We start from the raw sequence: 18,855 nt of genomic DNA, 5'->3' as shown, positions 1-18,855 counted from the left end.
CAGCCCCGTCTCATCCTTCCACTTCCCAGCACCTTGGCCAGAGTGACAACAATTCTTAGTGACTGACCTGCTTCCCTCCTGCAGCCCCGCCCCGCCAGGTGGTGTCTCTGACCTGGGCCCATGCCCACACGGAACAAGTGACCATTGTAACACACCCACCCAGTCCAGCTGCTGCTCATTCGTGGGGAGCAGGCCCAGTGCCACTGGGACCTCGCCACCCTCCCAGTGGGATACACAGCAGCGGCAAGTGAGAAGAACCAGTTCCTCTTCCCCACACCTCAATTCGGACTTTGAGACCCGACGTCCCTGGCCAGGGCTAGCCCTTACACAGTAGCCAGAAAGGCCAAATGACATTCTTTACCTGCATTTACTGACCTGATGTAAGTCTTGTCCCTTTAAGAATTACTGCTTGTTTTGACTCTTCACTCCCTTCCCATCCCTCATCCCAACACCAGGAACGCTTTCCTTTGCCTTCTTTCTCCATTAATCGTGCGCCCGAAGTTAGGACACTCCTCTCTTCTAGGAAACTGGCCTGAATTTCTGCAGCCCCCTCCACCCCCCCAAAAAAGCCCTTCCTCCTTCAGGCCTGAGGGATGGGACTACGCACTAAAGCAGGTGTGTCCAACCTGCCCCCCACGGGCCACCTGTGGCCTAGGATGGCTATAAATGTGGCCCAACACAAAAATGATAAATTTACTTATAATGTTATGAGATTTTTTTTGTGATTACATGTCGCAACATATTTAATGTTTGGCCCAAGACAACTCTTCTTCCAGTGTCGCCCAAAGATGCCAAAAGTTTGGACACCCCTGCATTGACTAAAGCATCTGAAATCACCAGGAACAGAGAGAAACAAGTATGGCCAAGGTCTGCCACATCTACCAGACTCTTAAATTTCTGGAAGACAGGAGCCAGGTCCCCAGTAGGGAGCTGGGACCACAGGAAGCCTGGGCACACAGGCCATGCCTGCCCCAGATGCAAGAACCTGCATCCGAGACCCCACGCGGAGCTCTGCGTGAGGAGACATTCCGCAGGTGCCAGCTGTCTCTAAGGGTTTAAAGCGCTCATTCCAGGCCCCGCCTCTACCTCTGCTGCCAGACACAGAGTTGGCGATTACGTTCCGCCACTTCCAGAAGCTGAAAGGGTCTGTTGTGGAAGACACAGAGATGTGAATTGGTTTTCCAGGGGCTCACAAAGAGAGAACACATCTGTGGTACTAAAGAAACGTCCTGGGGGAAATGCTGATGGAGGGGCTGGAGACAACAAGGAAAGGAAAATACCACTCATAATCCTGCCCAAAGGAGCCAGAACATAGTTTAGGGAAGCTGGTTCCTATTTTCTCCCCACTGCCAAAGCACCGTGTGGGCATCTCTGTGCAACTCACAGACACCCTTTCAGAATTTGTAAATGATTTCCCTCCTGCCTGCCCTATAGAAAAATACTCCTTTATTCCCCGACATCTCTGCAAGCCAGTAAGCCATCTGTTACCTGCACACCAATCCCTAAGAGCTGTCAAACCCGCCTGGCCTCACACACCCAACCTGGAAAGGCCGTTTATTCTCAAGACTCAAACCCGCGCACAGACACTCCGCACACAAGCCCTCATTAAACAGAGGCAAGTGTCACCTCTCCTCCAGGGTCCTGCTTCCCCTCCCTGACCCAGCAAGGAAGTCAGGACCAGAGACACCCAGGGTGGGGCCGAAGTTACAGAAGGTACCCACAAACACCTTTGAACTCAGTTCTCTGCTAACAACGCTGACCAAGACTACGGTGATCTAGAAGCTCCAGCCTCAGGGACTGAGAAGGAGCAGTTTGCAACTCAGCGGTCTCTCCCTGAAAAGCTGCTATGAAAAATGACCTCCACACATCATCCTCTCAAAGACGGCAGAGAAGGCTCTGTTTCCTCTCTTCTCCATCACCACCGTCCATCTTTGGATGGACGAAATCTTTGTTCATTTGCCCATCACTCAGACAGGCCCTGGACGCTCACCACTGCACCCACAGAGTGGGCCTGCCCTCTTTGTTCCCAAATGGACCGCTCACGACCACGGAGGAGCCGAGCCAGAGATCCCAGGGAAGCACCTCAGCACTTCTGCCACTGTAGGTCCAGCTCAGCAGAATTCCCAGCGGCTTCTCCGCCCACACCATGCCCCCGCCCCAGCTCCCAAATCACTCAACACGCCCCAGCCCCCTGCCAGTCTGGCTCGACAAATGTCTATTTTCAAAGAAACCTAAGCTGCCCGCTTCTGGTTCACTTCCCTCGTAACTCATCACAGGCCGCTTGTGTGACGCCGAGGGAAGCCGTCCTGAGGCTTGTCCCCTCTGCACCAGGAAGTCCCCGGTGCCAGCACTAAGTGGCACTCAAGCCCAGGGAGGCCCACCGGGCAGGGGCAGCTCCCATGCGCACAGGCCCAGCCAGCTCTCGCTCCCAGAGGCCCAGCGGACCAGGCTGCAGTGCCAGGTCCTCCCAGGCCCAGCGAGAGTGACAGCACCAGTGACAGGTCGGGCCTCTTACACGGCAAAGCTGTAGCTCAAATATTTATTGTATGTGTCTGGCTTTCACACGGAATCTGCAACCTGCCAGTTACCAGTGTTTACCTTGGTAGAAATTCACGGGAAATCTTAGCCCGAACAGGCCCAGAGTTTATTTTACTGCCAGATAAACAACTTTCTTTGATAAATCATCCATGTGACAGTGTTCCTGAAAGACTAAACAAAGATTTCAAGCGCAATCTATAGGCCTTTGAGAAGCCTTCCGAAGCTAATGCACGTTTAATTGGCTGCGCTCTGCAGGCTGAGGCCAGGCAAGGGCCTGGCATTTCTTTGGCCATTTGTTCTCCTTTTAAAAAAAAATACAGATTGGGACCTTCTGGCTCATTTTTGCAAAATTGGACAAAATTTACCAATATTTAAATGTTCAGTGGCTTCTCGACTTAGCCTGTTTTCGGTTAAGGCAGGTACGCACCGAACGTCACATAGTTTTGTTGGGAAGCAAACTGAAACCTGCCCTGCAGACACTGCAGAGAAGAAGGGGGAAGCATCACACCCAAGGTCTAAAACTTCTCTTGAACCGACCCTCATAAACTGTGAGCAAAAAAGCTCCTGTTAGGACTAAGATTTCTTTAAAACACACAAAAATCCAAAAAGAAAACCACTCCAGTGGGCGTGTCCTGGAACTGGTCTGTATTCAGCCCAAGCTCCCTGTGTCCTGCAGCCTTAGCTGCGCGATGACACCCAGCTTTACGATGACGTTCGGGCGTCATCTAAAGCCGCTAGTGCATAGGGGATTTTGGTCTGCTTTGGTTTGGTTTGGGTTTGGTTTGGTTTTTTAACTACAGCACCTTGAAGTCGTATAAAGCTTTTAAAGTTTTTCCACATGGGCTTTTAAAAAGGCTTCTTCAGCTTAATCCTCTGTTAACCTGAGAATTAATCATGACATTCCATTTTTTTCCCCTAAAAATTTTGCCAAACCAGACACTTTCATTAGTGGTAAGATCTTCCTACCTAAGCTGATTTCCAACCCGAGACGATCCTTTTGAGGAAGGAGAGATACTCATCACGGATGGAGTGGCCACCATACTCCAGGAACCACACACACTTGATGAATTCCGTGCTCCCCACAGTAACACACGAATCGCCACGCTCACTTCGCAAGTGAGGAGACGGGCTCAGAAGGTTAGGAGCCTTCCTCGTGGTGGCTCAGCGTATCGGGCTGGGATTTACCCCAAGCCCATCTGACCTGAAGCCTGTGTTCTTTCTCCTCTGTCGCACTGCCTGCTTCTCTCCATGAAGAAAGAAACCGACGATGGCTGCGCTCCCTCCACGTGTTGGGCACAGACATCAGTTCATCTACATCCCACAGACTCTGGACACGATGAGACAGCAGCCTCCGCCCGCTCCCCAAGGAGCGCCCTCACACCTCCTGGCAGGACCGGAGCGTGACAGGCGGGCGTGAGAGAACATGCGGGAGGCAGGGTATGGAGTCTGGACCGGCTGCCCGCAGAAGTGCCAATGGGAGCAGATCCTGCAAGGGATGCCAGGCGGAGTGGCCCTGGGCCATCGAGTGACTAACTCCTCTCTCTGAGCTTTATGTTCCTCAGTCTTTAGGATGAGAGCCCCCCACGGGCTGACCTTGAGGTCCCACCACATTCAGCGTATCTTTAGAATGACAAAGGGGTACGGATGAGCAAAACAACCACTGGGAGTGGTTGGAGAAATGGGCCACGGCCGCTGTGGGGGCTACACGCAGCCCCATCATCCGAGCTCATCCCTCGCCCCCTCTTTCTCCAACCACTCCCAGAAAACCCTCAGAGAACGGGGTGAACTTGAGGGCACGTCCTCCCTGCCCCTCTTCCCCATGATAGTTTATATACACATCAAATGATAGAGGACATTTTGTTAAGTGAAATAAGCCAGACACACGAGGACAAATACTGTAGGATTCCACTGACACGCCGCACCGAGAACGGTCACAGACACACAGGCTGGAAGGGCGGTTCGTGGGGGTGTGGAGAGGGGAACAGGCAGCAAGTGTGTGGGGACAGAGTTTCATTCTGGGGTCATCGAACCACCCAAAGACGGACAGCAGTGACAGCTGACAGCCATGAGCATGTACTTAATGCCACTAAACTGCATCCTTAAAAATGGTTAACTTTATGTTATGTACATTCTGCCACAATAAACTTTTTGAAAAGATGAGGGTGAGGCCAGGGGCAGGGCTACTGGCAACTGCAGAGCTGCAGCTGGGAGAGCACATCAAAGGACACCCAGACCTCGCCGGTCGGCAGCTGGCCGTCCGAGGAGCCACCACGAAGAGGGAAAAGGCCTGTGTCAGCCGATCCTGACCCCAGCCGTGCCCACACCTACATGTGTCTTCGGACAAAGAATAGCAACCATTCCAGCATGATGCAAGGAGCCGGAAGGGCTGGAAACAAAATTAGGCTCAGGAAAGATTTCAATAAACTAAGCGGAGAGCAGTTTCTGAGACGCCCCCCTCACGTCCTTGGTCAGTCATGAAGGGAGGCCTCCTCGTCTGCCCAGAACGAGTCGCTGGGCTACTGCCGTGCCTGCCAAGGGCACCACAGCGAATGTTCAGGGAGACCGGCCTGCGTGCCAGGCCCAGGGCGAGGTTCCCCACACACTGTCTCACCGGTTCCTCACCGAATCCTGTACCTGGCTGTCAGCTGTCACCTCAGGACAGAACGACTGAGGGAAACTGCGGGCTGCAGAGGTTCAGAGATTTGCACAGTGCTGCAGAGTATGCACATGCATACTCTGTGATAGAGGGAAGACTGAACCCAGGTCCAGAGCACACTATGCCCATCCATGGATCCTGGGTTTCTGTGTACTTTCTCTCGCTCGAGTATGCTTTCACTGGTTCCAAGATGCTAAAGAGAAGTGCTTCTCGCTGAAACTGGCTTCGTCTCTTTTCCTGCCACAGGTAGAGCCAAAACGGAACCAGAGGTGGAGATAGGACGTGCGACACCCGCCAGAGTGGGGGAAATGACTCTTCCCCCGGCTTTTCCACGCTTCCTCCACGTGACTTTGGAATGTAAAGTGCTCCTGATATGACCTCAACCCAGACTGCCAAGACCGGATTCCTCTGGCCAGGACCGCAGGTTGGGGATCTACTCAGGAACTCTCCTATCGCAGACTGTGGGTGAGCCAGCAATGACATCACGACTCACCCGGCCAACTTGAAGGACGGAAGGCGCCTAGTCCAGCTACGGTCTGCGCACTGTCCAACCCAGCCCCATGCACCAGAGGCCTAGACTGGTAATCCGGCCGCAAGCTGCACTTCAAGTGGCTGAGCCCGTGTTTTCCCTCAGGCGAGATGCCACGACAACTCCTTCCAAGTACTTGCGGAGCTGTGACGGAAATCTGCATTTTAGGGATCTTCCACTATAGCTGTCACCCTAGGGCGACAGTTCCTCCCATGCTGCCCCAGGGTCTATTTCATTTTACTTTGACTGAACTAGACTTTTGAGTGTTAGAGCTTTTTACATATACACTCAGTCACCCAAAACAGGACATGCAATTCTCCTTGAACTTAACAAACAAGTGGTACATATTCACTTGGAAAGGAGCCTTCTCCTTTTATATAAAAAAAGGAAGTCCAATTTCCAAATCGCTGCCATCCCATCATTCGTATTCACATCTGACAAACATTTATTTTATGCCTCCATGTCTAAGACGCTGTGCCAGAGACTATTTAAGTACAAGCAGACCTTGTTTTGTTCATTCTAAGATACAGATTATCTTTACATTTGAACACGAAGTATGTTTTCTTTGTCAATGATACAAAACAAATGAATAGTGCTTCTCACAATTAACGGACATCTTACATTAGGTAAATTACGGTACAAGACACAGCCCCTGCTCTCAAGCAGCTTACAGATGTTGCAATTACTGTGCTGGCAGCCAGTTCTCCTCTTCTGTGGGAGGAAACTCAGAGCTTACTTTGGAAAGGCTGAACCTACTCTTTGCAAGAGATCAAACTGCCCTTTGGAGGAAAACACTGTGCCTCCGAACAGCAGCACAGCCAAGACACCTTGAAAAAAGAATGAGAACAAATTAGCAAACGTGCAAGAACCTCCCAAAGTATTTCTTCTAGGAAATACTCCCAAACACTACTTGTGAGAACTGACTTTTTTTTCTTTCCTATTTCACTCATTTTCGTGTTGCAAAGTATGGTTTTACTCTTTATGAGGAAACATATAAATGGGGGGAAAAAAATCCTTCCAGAAGGCAGGGAAAATTTCTGGGGGCAAAAGAAATCGTTTTCCACAGTGTGAATATACTGGGCTGAGGAAGTTGCCAAGTGAATTCTCAAGCTCAAAAAACTGGAGGAGCCAGTACAAGAGAAAGCTCTAAACTATCTTAGTAAAAATATATCGTCATGCACATAACTGCCAGAAAAGCTTAAGGGTGTTTGCAGATACTGGGGAAGAGAGAGAGAGAGAGAGAGAGAGAGAGAGAGGCCAGAGGCAGGGTCCTAACCTCAGAGCAATTATAAGTTAGAGACAGCTATGGGCACTGAGTTGTTAACAGCAGGATTATTAGTGTGGCAGCTTGCAAATACTATATTGGCCTGTTTAAGAGAGGAGAGCAGCACCCTGTTGTCCTATAGCAGGAAAAGCAGAGAGAGGACAGAAAGCAGATCAGTGCGTCCCCAGTTAAGCACAGCAGGCGGGCTGACCGCCATGTTGAAGTCACAGACTTTGCGCCGTCTAACTTTTGGCTTTCCCACATCTGGTGCTTGATCCAGGCTGATCCAGCTGCATTCCTGAGCATCAGCACACAGGTGTTTCTACTGATGCTTTTCCCTATTGGGGGAAAAATGTGTTCTGAACTGAGGGGTACAGTGCAGGGGTGGAGAGACTAATGGCCAAGCAAACCAGGCAGAGTGAAAAATGCGCTGCCCCAGAAGGAGGAGGAGGTAATAGGCTGGGCACGCAGGAGTCCGAAGATGAGCTGGCAGCAGGGCAAGTGTGTGTGCTGACTTCCAGAAGGAATGCACCGCTCGCTCCCGGGGCCCATAGAGAGCCTTCCAACAACCTGATGTCTTCCCGTCGGGGATGTCAGGGCCACTTAATGCAAGGTTTGATCCCTGAAGTAGGGAGTAAAGCTTTCTTTCTCCTTTCTGTTGTGTGTCAGCTTACACTGCTGAATTTCTTTGTTTCCTAAGTAAATCCCATCAGTGTAGCTGACTGCCTCCCTTACTTGAAATAAACTAAGCTAGGGAACAAGTTTCTCAACAAGGCTGCATTCTCCGGGGTGCCAAGAAGGGCAGAGCTAAGCTCAGCCCCTGCAAGGAGAGGGGAGACCCCTATTGATTGTCTTAGAAGAACATTACAAACAAAAAAATAAAAAAGTCTCTCCTGCATCCTGAGAAGCCTGGCGTGGACCAGACCGTGCTGGCTAGAGAAGTGCCTCCAGGGCAAAGACCAGAGGCTGTTCGTCTTCTCCTCGATGATGAATGCTAAGAGTAAAAGAATGCCAGCTGAGAAAGTCGGATTCCTTACTTATGACATAAGTGAACTTGAGAAGATGACCTATAGGGTCCAGGAGGAAGTCAAAATTTCTATGAACCCAAGCAGAAAATGATCTCGGAGATAGAAGAACACAATGCCAAACCAGTTAATCACTCAGATCCGCTGGTTAAAACCTGACTGGTTATTAAAATAAGATATAGCGCCCCCATCCAGCCCCCAGAAACTGTGAGCAGGTGCTTGCTGACTTTGTTGGTGCCTACTGCAGTGAGGAAAAGAAGTCCATCCAGGAGACTTACCTGAGCACCCTCTAGTCCCTTACCCTGCACCCTAAGGTTGACCTTCCAAACTCAAGATCTTCCCCAAGGCTTGCCTCTTCAGCTCATGTCCAGGGAATGTCTCCAGTCTAACCAGTTGCCACAAGGCCCCAGCTACCAGAATTTTGGTGGGTAACTGGGGGAGATTAGAAGAGACCTGATGGCAAGTTCAGGCTGGTGTGTTCCAGACAACAATCTGAGCATAAGCGTGGATTGATTATCTCCTCATGGCTTCTTGGCATTAACTTTGGTCTTGAGTTCCGACAGCCCTCTCTTCAGCCAGTGAGTTATAAAACGACTCCACAGTTTCTGGGAAGTGAGTGATTAGTGTTTGCTTAGGATTTTAAAATTCTTCCAATTAAATTTTGGCTTCTTCTAGCTAAGTGTTTTTGAATATGGCATCCAGCACAGTGCTTTGCACTCAAGAAACAGTGAATGAATGGATGCCTGAATCAATGAATAATCAGATACATTGAACTTGAGCTCTGTAATAGGAAGACATCGAGTGCCAGTCACCTCCACATACGGGACACACTCAGGTCCGGAGCTTACATCACACTTCCCCCAGGAGCTGGGCCCGACAGAAATCATATGAGCATATACATCAGCTAATACATTACCCTGCAGAGGTTAATATGACTCCCTGGATTTGATGAACTGTGAGGGGTCCAATTTCTAATAGCGAGCGTGGTAGATTTACAGTATCTGAAGAGGATCAATGAAATCTATGACCCCTCCTAAGGATCCCTCCTCAGGGAACACAGCCATACCTGAGCAGACTCTTCCTGCCCCAACCATACAGCAAAAGGCTTCTCATCAGGATCTCTGGGAGATTTTACTTTTGTCCTTTTCCTCCATACCCAAAGGCGTCTCTAGGAAGGAATCTCAACCCCGTCTGTGGAGGAAGAGCTTGCGGCTGAGGCAGTGCAGAACTGTGCACCACCCCCACCCCCCTCCGGCTTTCTGGCAGGCGGCCCACCAGGCTCAGCCTGGCATTCGGCGCCTCCTGACGAAGCAAGAGTGTGGACTTGGAGAAGCCAGTGCCGCTTCAGTCAGATGGAGGGTAACCAGAGCCCTCCACAACAATTGTACTTGAGTTCATTTAAAACGACAGCAAGAAAAAGTGTGTGACAAACACAAGCAGAAAAATGCGGAATGAACCAAGTCTTCATGCGGTCCTCCATCAAGGCAAGAGAGGCTAGCGGAGACACCTCGAGTGGAACAAAGCACGCAGAACGCATCCATCCTCAAGAAGCTCTCTGTGGCAAAGGGTTCGAAATCTCCCACTGGTCTGCAGCCACGATGGCAAACACCCTGAGAGCACATCTGTCATATGTACAATTTCCTGGAACTGGCCTGTGCACGTACCTATGTGTGCAGCTCATTCAGACGTGGCGCTCTGCCAGTACAAGACCTTTCGTGTGCTTTATGATGTTGGGTTAATGAAAACACAGAGTGGATAGCTCTAAATGGACACAGAGACTTGCATTACCTACCATTCTGCTTTACCTGGTAAGAATTCAGGGCACCATCCAGCCTCAGGGACACAATGCAGGCACCCTGAGAAATGCCCTGTTCAGCATCAGGCTGAACCTGTCCTTCCACCAAGCAGGCCCGGCCTGAACCACTTCACAGCATCCATATAAAATACAGGCAGGCGCGAGGGAGTCGGCCCTTCCCATGGACGTGGTTAACAATTACTTTCTCCAGAGGAGAGCCCCTCAGCGTGTCTGGAGCACAGGTCTTTCTGCGGGGCAGACTACAAGGGACCATCCCTGAAAGGCCACCTGAGACTGGCTCCCCGGGCCACATCCAGCCCTGCTCCTGGGGCTCTAAGTGCTGATTCGAGATTCCCTTTTAACCCTGAGTGATTTGGAAAAAAAAGAGAGAAATTCTAGTACTGTGGGGATGTCAATTTTCTTTGCCCAGAAAGATCTGCTAGGGGCCCCTCCTCTGATTCCTGCCTCCCAGGGAAGGCACCGCCCCCTCGGCCATTTCAAATCCTGGGTAGGGTGATGCTGACACCTAGGGGTGGGTGGAGAAAGAGCCAGTGTGGAGGGAAAGTCGGCCAGATCTATCTGCCCACTGCACCTCCTGGGAGTGTCCAAGCAGTGGAGCTTTCCCGTACTTCGTATCCACCTGCCCCCAAGTCTACAGCCCTAACTCTGAGACGAGGCCCCCAGAAACCTGTCCAGTAACCTCCCACACAGAAGGACAAAAACAAAGTTTGACTTTAGCCTCAAGCAGATGCAGTGACAGGCTCTGTTCGGCAGGCAGGCCCGTGGGCCAGGAGGAAGCAGGGAATGCCAAACCGCCCCGGGGAGGCTGGGGACACGCTCTTACCAAACTCGCTCGCACAGAGATGCTCGATTATGGCTTCAGACTTCAACTCATTGTCACACGGAGGACACACAGTTGTGCCTAGGGGGAGGGAAGGGGGAGAAAACAGAGCTGTGAGTTGTGGGATTAGGGGGTGCAGAGAGGGGCACTCCTGGGAAAGAGATCAGCCCCCAGCCAGAGTGAAAGTAGCTACAGGTCTTCTGGGATTTCGGAAGGGCCACCCGAGAACCTAAATGAAGGTTCCTAAAGCCCCGGACCTAAGGCTATATACACAGACATACAATTTCTTGAAAAGTTGAGGGCTAGAGCTGTAGAATACGGCACAACCACTTAAAGCAACATGAGGGTCTGGGCGGGAGTGGGTCCTCCAACTGTGGCTTGATTGGGCATGGCGAGTCCCCGGGGAAAGTTAATTTATAAACCAAACACATCTACTCCAGTCGTTTGTTTCCTGTTCTTTCTCCCCTCCTTTTGAATGTCCTCCCATCTGACTCCTGCCCCCTTCCCACCCCCAAACCATCCCCCCCCCCAACAAGACAGCAGATCAATCTGATGGGCTCTCAAGGAGCCAAGAAGGAAAATTCAGCCAGACTCATGAACTGTAACCCTAAGCCCTGAATACCCACCCCTCTCCAAAAGGGCTATTGCTAGCAAGAGCTGCCAAATGCGAGGACAGAGCTGGATGGGAGAGACGCTCTGCAGGCATTTTCATGGTGCTGCGAAGTGCTTTGAAGAGGAAAATATGTGTGTGGCCGGCAAGAAGGCCACTGATAGGTGGCTAAGCCCCAGGGGGAAGAGGCATCTGAGGCCAGGGCTGGAGGCCTCCTCCAAGCCAAAATGCTACTGATGCTGGAGGGATCCCAGGAAATGAAGTGTCTCTTTGGAAGGGCAGGAAGAAAGTGGTACAGTGAATCCCAAGAAGGGTGCAGGCGGCTTATCATCCTCATCACCACCACCATTTCTCACCATCACCACCACTGTCACCATCTTTCAAACAACTTGCAGTTGGGCCCATGATCCAGGAAAGCATTAGCATGTTCTAAGGGCACTCCATCCTCGGCACAGCCCTCTAAGCCATGCCAGGCTGGAGCTAAGGAGCACAGGAAAGTCACCGGAAAGAAGCATGGTGTACTGAGCGACCTCTGCTCAAATATAAGGCTCTTGGTCCTCCTTCTTCCCTTCCCCATCCACGACTTCTGGGGTAGCATCTCCCCCTTCGTGAGCTCCACTGTGGCCCAGTGAGGTGGGAAGAGCCTCCCGAGATGGAGGATAAGCAGGGAGCTGCAGAGCCCTCCCAAGCCAATGCTGCTCCCAGGACACAGCTGGCCCAGAGCTGGCCACACAGCCACCACTTGAAGCAGGGTCCCCGCATGGCCCAGCAGAGACCACATGCCTCAGTCTTTGCTGACAGATTCCTCTCCCATCTCTATCCCCAGGGCCAAACGCCGTCCACATTCTCAGTGCAGCAAGAACCACAGCCACACTCCAAGCAGAAGACTGTGGTGTGGGGCTGTGTTTTGGCCCAGATGTTGGAAATTTGCTTTTCACCCAAAAGCAAATTTGAAACTGGTAGTGTTTCCAACAAAGGGAAAAACTTGCCCAGAGTTTTACATATGGTTCTTGCTTGCATGGGGAGAAAAACAGGGAAAGCAAGTCCCGCAATATGGGAAGGACCATGTGACTTCTAGTGGGAGAGTCCACTGTGTTGGGGGGTTTTCCTTGCGCACGTAATTTTTTAAAAAGCGGAAGCTATCACGCCACAAGGTTCTATGAATATAATCTCGACCAGACGGAAGGTAGGGCCACGGCCACCACGGTATCACCGCCAGGTCTCCATCTGCTCCAGGTGTCTCATCTCGACACTCTGGGCTCCCAGAGGGCTCTCTCTGCACCTCGCGGGGGCACTTCCCTCGGGGGCACTTCTGTCAGTGCCTCTCGGGACACGGGAGCTCCTGGAGGTGAGCTCTGTGTGTTCTCCGCATGGCTTCCCCCCACCTTGCTCTCCTTCCAGCCGACTCTGGAGCGGCAGCAGCTCGATCCAGAACAGGGAGGAATGTGTAATGCAATATTAATCTGTGCCCCTCCGATTGTCCTTGGGGCCCCGCAGGCTGCCTCCGCAGGAGAAATCCACCCCGTCGTCTGCCGGAGAGGTGGAACTAAATCGCTGTTTTAAAGCATATTTAAAATAATATTTAAAGCAAAGGAACCAAAAACTAAAATGTTTTGTGTTTTATTAACATTTAAAGGGGAGTAGAAGACAAAGTCCAACACTGGCATCAGGATTAAGTAAATTTTGAAAAATCAACATGTACACACACACACACACACACACACACACACACAGCAGGTCTTCCCGGGCCAGCTCCTGGATCCAGGGGGAAGAGACTCCATGAAAGGCTCTCAGGCATAATGAGGGCACTGTGGCCTCCGCAATCTGTGGCTGAAGCGGCCAGGTTGATTTCATGCACAACACACCTAAACAACAACAAAACTAAACTAAAAGCATGCGCTTGTTCATACAACCTCAGTAGTAAAACCTGGCAGGGAGGGAGGAGGAACAACTTACCAGAGGGCACAGGTCTAACGCAAGGGCCAGACTCAGAAATTACTCTCCTGGAGAAAAAACCAGTGCCTCTCCCATAACAGATGCTTGATGTGGCTGGGACAATGACCTTTGCGGGGAAAGGTGTCTTTTGCTTCATTTCTCTTTATTGAGTTTATTTTTAACAACATGTGGCCGCAAAGGGCTGCCCAAGACCCCACAGCTGTACATGCCCAGGACGTAAACAGAAACCCACCAAATCATGCAGAGATCTGATGCTGCTGCTTAGAAAACTCAGTTTTAATTTTCAAGAATAAAATGAAGAATAAAAGAAAGAGTGCACATATTTATCATCATCCAAAAGTGCCAGTCTTTATTCAGGAGCCACCAGCCTTAAGGGCAGTCCTCCTCAACCAGCCCCTGACACCCCCACACACACACACACAGCCCTCCCACCTCTGGGGAAATTTCGTGGGGCTCCCCTCCCACGGAGTGGCTGTCGTCCTGGCGGGGAGCAGATGCCCTCTCAAGGCAGGGCCTTGCACCAAAAATGCTGAGGGAGAGCCAGTTCCCTAGTCACACACCTGACTGGTCCCCTCACAGCCTTTCTCTCTGCTCACCTGCTGGTCTGGAGGTGGGGGGCGTGGGGGGGAAGGGAATGCCTGTGCGCTTCTGGGATGGAGGAGAGAGGAGGGTGCTAAGGCCCAGACCTGAGGCCCCAGACACGTGGAACCACAGCCAAGGAAAGAAGGGCCTTTGGGGGTTCAGCTGGGAAGATTCTTTCCCCTTCATAGGTAGCCCCCCACCCACTAGTCCCCCAATCTTCTCCTTTGTCAAAAGATATTCCCTCACGGGTCTCCGTGTCCACCAACTAACTGTCCCAGAAAGACAAGTGGACTCAGCCCAAGCAGAGCTGGCAGCGGCCTCTCGGGGCAGGTCTGGGCTGGGCTAATCCCCCAGTGGCCGGCAGAGGAAGGGGAGAAGGGAAATCCTGGGGGATGCAGGGGATGGCTCCACACCAAAGAACACAAAGTGCTTTGTTTGCTCTAGGTAATTGCTCAGCTCTTGCTCTCAAAGGGCTGCACTTCTCAAAGGTTAACCCTGTGCAGACACCCAGGAAGCGGAGAGCAGAGGTGCCCAGACTTAGCCACTGCAGGCAAGCTGCTGCTGTCTGTCCCTCTCTGCCAGCCGGGACCCATGCCACCCAGCATCAATCACTTTAAACCGATCTTCTCCATCCCTAGATTAGCAAGTGCATTCAAAGTTCAGGGTGCCCCTTTCCTCACATCTACCCTCTGGAGGAACACACCCTTCAGCGGACAAGTCTTTTTGGCATCACATAAAGACAGGCAAAGTCAGCAAGCAGCCAGCCCCCCACCGGAAGCCCCCTCCACGAGAAAGCCCTCCAGATGCCTGCCCCTGTGCTAGGCACACCTGGGCATGGTCCCCATCTCAGACAATCTCCACATCTCCGAGACTCAACTTCGCTTCCCAAGAATTCAGGGTTGAATTCACTCCTATAAAAGTCAGGCCACGTGCTGGGGGGGTGGGAGTTGCTCATTTGTTTTGTTTTGTTGCCTCTCTGGGATTTCTCCCCTCACCCCCCAAAAACACACCCAAGAATTGCCCTTGAAGTGGGAGGGTGTTCTTCCAGGAACCTCAGGCCATCCCTGATGCTGTTGGGAAAGTCTCCAATTTGCAGAACCCTACTCCTCAAGGAGAGATGAACAATGAACTAATTACACTTTTATCTTTCTAATTACCTGAGGATTTGTGTAAATGAGAAAAGCAGGGGGTATGCAAGAATGAGAAAGAAGAGGCTTTCCATCCCCCAAACCTCTTCAAACTGTTACCTGAAGAGGTGGAGAAACAGAAATTCCCAGTTTCTAAACTTTCTTTCTCAGTCAGTTCTGCAGCTTGGGCTACTTGGCTGAATGACCTAGTTAAGAAAAGAGTTGTTTGTTTGTTTGTTTGTTTGTTTGTTTGTTTGAAATCCTCATGGAATCTATGAAAATAAGCCCGTGTGTTAGCATGTTCTCGGCCTTTCTGAGCTTTGGCTGTTTTCCTTTAGGCGCATCCCGCCTGGGGTGTTAAAACACTTGGATAGGGACTCAGTTCCATTCCTGAGGAGAGACGGGCTCTCCTTTCATTTGTAAATTTAGGATTTTTTTTCAGGTATGGAAATGCGAGACTGGACCCCAGAAAGAGCCGCTCCAGGAGCAGGACCAAGTTTGAGCGCGGCCAAGGTATAGCCGCCACTGCCCGGCAAGCCCCGCGGTCCGTGCACCTGGGTCTCGAAAGGCGCAAAGCAACACCTCGGACGGAATCGAAGCTTTGAAAAATCATTCTGCTCAGCTTGAGAGCAGTCTCTAGGGAGCATGTCCGAACTCCCGGGTGGTGCGGCAGCCGGAGACCAGGTGGCAGAAGCGTTCCCGCAGCCCCCGCTGTAGCCCCGCGGGTCCCGGGGTCCCCAGCCGACCGGGGCGTCAGAGGGGATGGCCTTACCTTGGGGTTTGGAGGCTTCGGTGGCATTGGGAGGGGTCATGGCGATGCAGACGTCCCCCTCGGGGAACTTGTCACACTTGAGCATCTCGGGCCAGTAGAAGCCGAAGAACTGCATGACTGGCTCGCACGAGTCGCGCACGGCCTCGCACAGCCAGCGGCAGGGGTAGATGGGCCGATCCAGGCACACGGGTGCGAAGAGTGAGCAGAGGAAGACCTGGGTGCCAATGTGGCAGTTCTTGTTGAGCAGGGGCACCCAGCTGCTGGCTTGCTGCTTCACCTCGGCCATGGTCTCGTGCTCCAGAAGATTGGGCAACACCATCTTCTTGTAACCCACGTTGTGGCACAGCCGCAGGTCCGCCGGGATGTCCACGCACTGCGGCGGCTTGGTGTAGAAGCGCCCGCTCTGGTACGAGCCGATGTCCGACTGGAAGCTCACGTAGTCGTACTCGCTGGCCGAACCCGCAGCCAGCAGCCCGGCGGCCAGCGCCAGCAGCACGCCCCCGGCGGCCCCGCGTTGGCCCCCAGCGCCGAGCCCGCTGCCCATGCTGGCTTCGCTCACTCACTCCTGCTACGTCGGGGGTGCCTCCGCCGCCCCGCGCGAGTCCCGCCGCAAACTTCCAAGAGTCTCCGGGGACAAAAGGCGCCGTCCCACCCCGGCCCGGATCCGCGGTGCGCGCTCCTGCCCAGTCCTTGGCGGGTGGCGGCCCTGGGCCTGCCGCGGGGAGGGGAGCGTGCGCGGCCTGAGTGCTGCGGGGGCTCTCGAGAGCGCGGCACCTACTCCCGAGGCTGCAGGACTCGAGTGCCCCGTGCTCCTGTTGCAAAGCCCTGTGAGTCTCCCCGCGCAGCCAATCAGCTCCGGGCTGCGGCGAGCCGCACTCATTTAGCACGTCAGTCATCGGCGAAATGAGCCAATCGCTTTACTTGCAGCAGGGTCCGGTTTACCAGAACGCAACACAGGTCAACACCCCTTAAAAAACAAAATCAAAGAACAAATAAATAAAAGAAGAAGGAGATAAAAAGAGAAAACAGGAAAATGAAAGGAAGAGAAAATAGAAGTGCGGGGTGGATAAAGAGAATGTTTCACGCCGTGACCAACTTGCGTCGGATCGCGGAGAAGCAAGGCATTTAACAGTACTTGAAAAATCCTTAAGATAATGAAGACTTTTTTTTAACACTTCCTCCTCATTTCAAACGGCAGCCCACCAGACAAGCAGCTCACCTCCTCGATGTTGTTCTCTGTATCCGCACTACAAAGACAAGCAGTTTCCCCACAAACGGAGGCTCAGGAAGGCAGAAGAGACGAAGGTCTGCCTTTAAATCCCCAGCCGGCCGGGATCGGCTCCCGCAAAGAGCACTAGAAGGTGCGTAGTCGGGGCTGTTTGCTGGTTTTAAAACACAGCAGTTTTCCAGGTGGGACAACCGGATGGTGGCCCCCCCGAAACCGGAGGCACTAGGTACATGTCGCTCAGTGTGGCGGGAAATACTGCTTGCAAAGGTGTTGGGTTTCGGAGGACAGTTAAAAAAAGAGGGGAGGGGGGCCTCCGCAAGCCCCAGCCCGACAGCATGTTTGTGTGTGCACGCATATCCACATTGACATGTTTGTGGTGTAGAAAGCCAAAACATTGAAAACACATGTGCACTTATCAGCGTGGTGTGTGTAAATATCAAATCCATCACTCAAGCACACATGCTACATTCATAGCTGGCCCAGGAACCTTGAGTCAAAACCAAGGGTTCCCGTTAAGGCAGAAAGCAAGGGGAGAGTATTAACAGAAACACAGCCCGGCCTTCTCACCTACCTCCCCCTCCCCCAACAGAAGTCTCCCTGCCACCCTGCACCTCAGAGTCCCTGGGAGTTCTTTGTATGTTTCAAACATTCGGAAAGCTGGGAGTGTGACTATGACCGACCCCAGGGACAGGAGACAACAGCACGCGGTCCATGAAGTCCTCTGGGTCGGCACTGCGTGTGCCCTGAAGTGTGGGTGGAAGGAGGCAAAGGATGCTGAAAAAGCCCGCATCTGAGCAGTTGTGGTACTGCCCCACGTGGCAAATGGGCCACAGATCTCATTGCTCAAGGCAGACACTGTAGGAGGCGCTGCCTTGCCAGCGGCTTGTTTGTAAGGCTCCAGGGAAGCTGGCTTTGGACTCTGCAGACCAAATTTCTTCATGGAAAGATTCCAAGTAAAGCTACTTGAGTTTGTGAAGAAGCGAGACTGTTTTCTTAAAGCACTCGTGCCCATATGGAGATTGTGATTCCACTGTGCACACAAAACGCATCTGCAGATGGTCAAACTTCTCTGCCATTTCTAGGCTAATGAAAGGTCCGCCAAAGTGAGAGGAGCAGATGGAGGGAAAGCGATGGAAAGAGATAAAAACAAGAGGTTGGATGGCAAAGGGTTAATCCCTAAACAATTGGTAGTGCTCAGCTGAGAAGCTGGGGAAGACATTCCTCACAGAGAATAGACCGCAGGAGACCTGGCAACTGTGTCTCAATTCAAGGGGCATTTAGAGAAAAATGCTGTTTGGTAGGGGGTCCTTTTCTCTCCTCCAGCCAGGCCCTCAGTCCCAAGCCAAATGTGTCTGTTTACTCACTCCTTGGAAAGAGTTGTGTTAGTAAATAGCATCCTCTCACCTCTCAGTCCGGGCTTGGCTGACTTCTCATTCATGTGTGCAGAGTTTCCCAAATGGTGGGAGAACTTGAGTCCGTCCCCCATTACAGTCCTGGAACTCCATCCAGGCGACTGTGCCTCCGTCAGTCCTGGAGTCTCAAGTCAGGAGTAAATCTGCAAACGCGTTCTTGGGAGGACCTCGCCCGTGTCTGGTTGATCCCCCTTGACTGTGATCACCCACAATCCTCCCCTCCACTCCCCACCCCCAGATGGCCTCACTGCTTTCGAGAGAGGCCTCTTAGGCCATGGGGAGCACACAACCATCTAAAAGACAAACAGCAAGTGTGGGTGTAAATAAGACCCCAGAATCCTAAACCCGGTACATAGTGTGGGTACATTTCTAGCTCCTTTGAAGGCCCGGCTGGAAAGGAAGGACTTAGATCTCAGTCCCACTGACAGACTTGAACCCACACCTGGAGTTCTGGAGGGTGACTGCCAGTCAGTTCACATGCTCTGCCATGGAGCCATGCCGAAGGGCCTGGGCGCTGAGT

The 18,855-nt window shown here is 52.2% G+C and overlaps 1 protein-coding gene across 1 annotated transcript in view; it reads right to left on the bottom strand.

The window, feature by feature from the left end:
* Positions 1 to 16,494, bottom strand: part of SFRP1 (secreted frizzled related protein 1) — a 40,556-nt gene extending 24,062 nt beyond the window's left edge. The window contains exons 1-2 of the mRNA XM_045821523.1: positions 15,696 to 16,494; positions 10,652 to 10,729 (exon numbers count right to left, since the gene is read on the bottom strand). Of these exons, the coding sequence (XP_045677479.1) occupies positions 10,652 to 10,729; positions 15,696 to 16,239 (622 nt within the window). The 5' untranslated portion in view covers positions 16,240 to 16,494. The remainder of the gene's footprint in view (positions 1 to 10,651; positions 10,730 to 15,695) is intronic.
* Positions 16,495 to 18,855: the final 2,361 nt, after the last annotated feature.

The sequence above is a fragment of the Phyllostomus hastatus genome, unplaced genomic scaffold (assembly GCF_019186645.2).
Source record: "Phyllostomus hastatus isolate PE091 unplaced genomic scaffold, TTU_PhHast_1.1 phas_scaffold_46, whole genome shotgun sequence".
NCBI lineage: Eukaryota > Metazoa > Chordata > Mammalia > Chiroptera > Phyllostomidae > Phyllostomus > Phyllostomus hastatus.
Note: the sequence above shows the minus strand (reverse complement) of the source record. Positions and strands in the feature narration are given on the sequence as shown.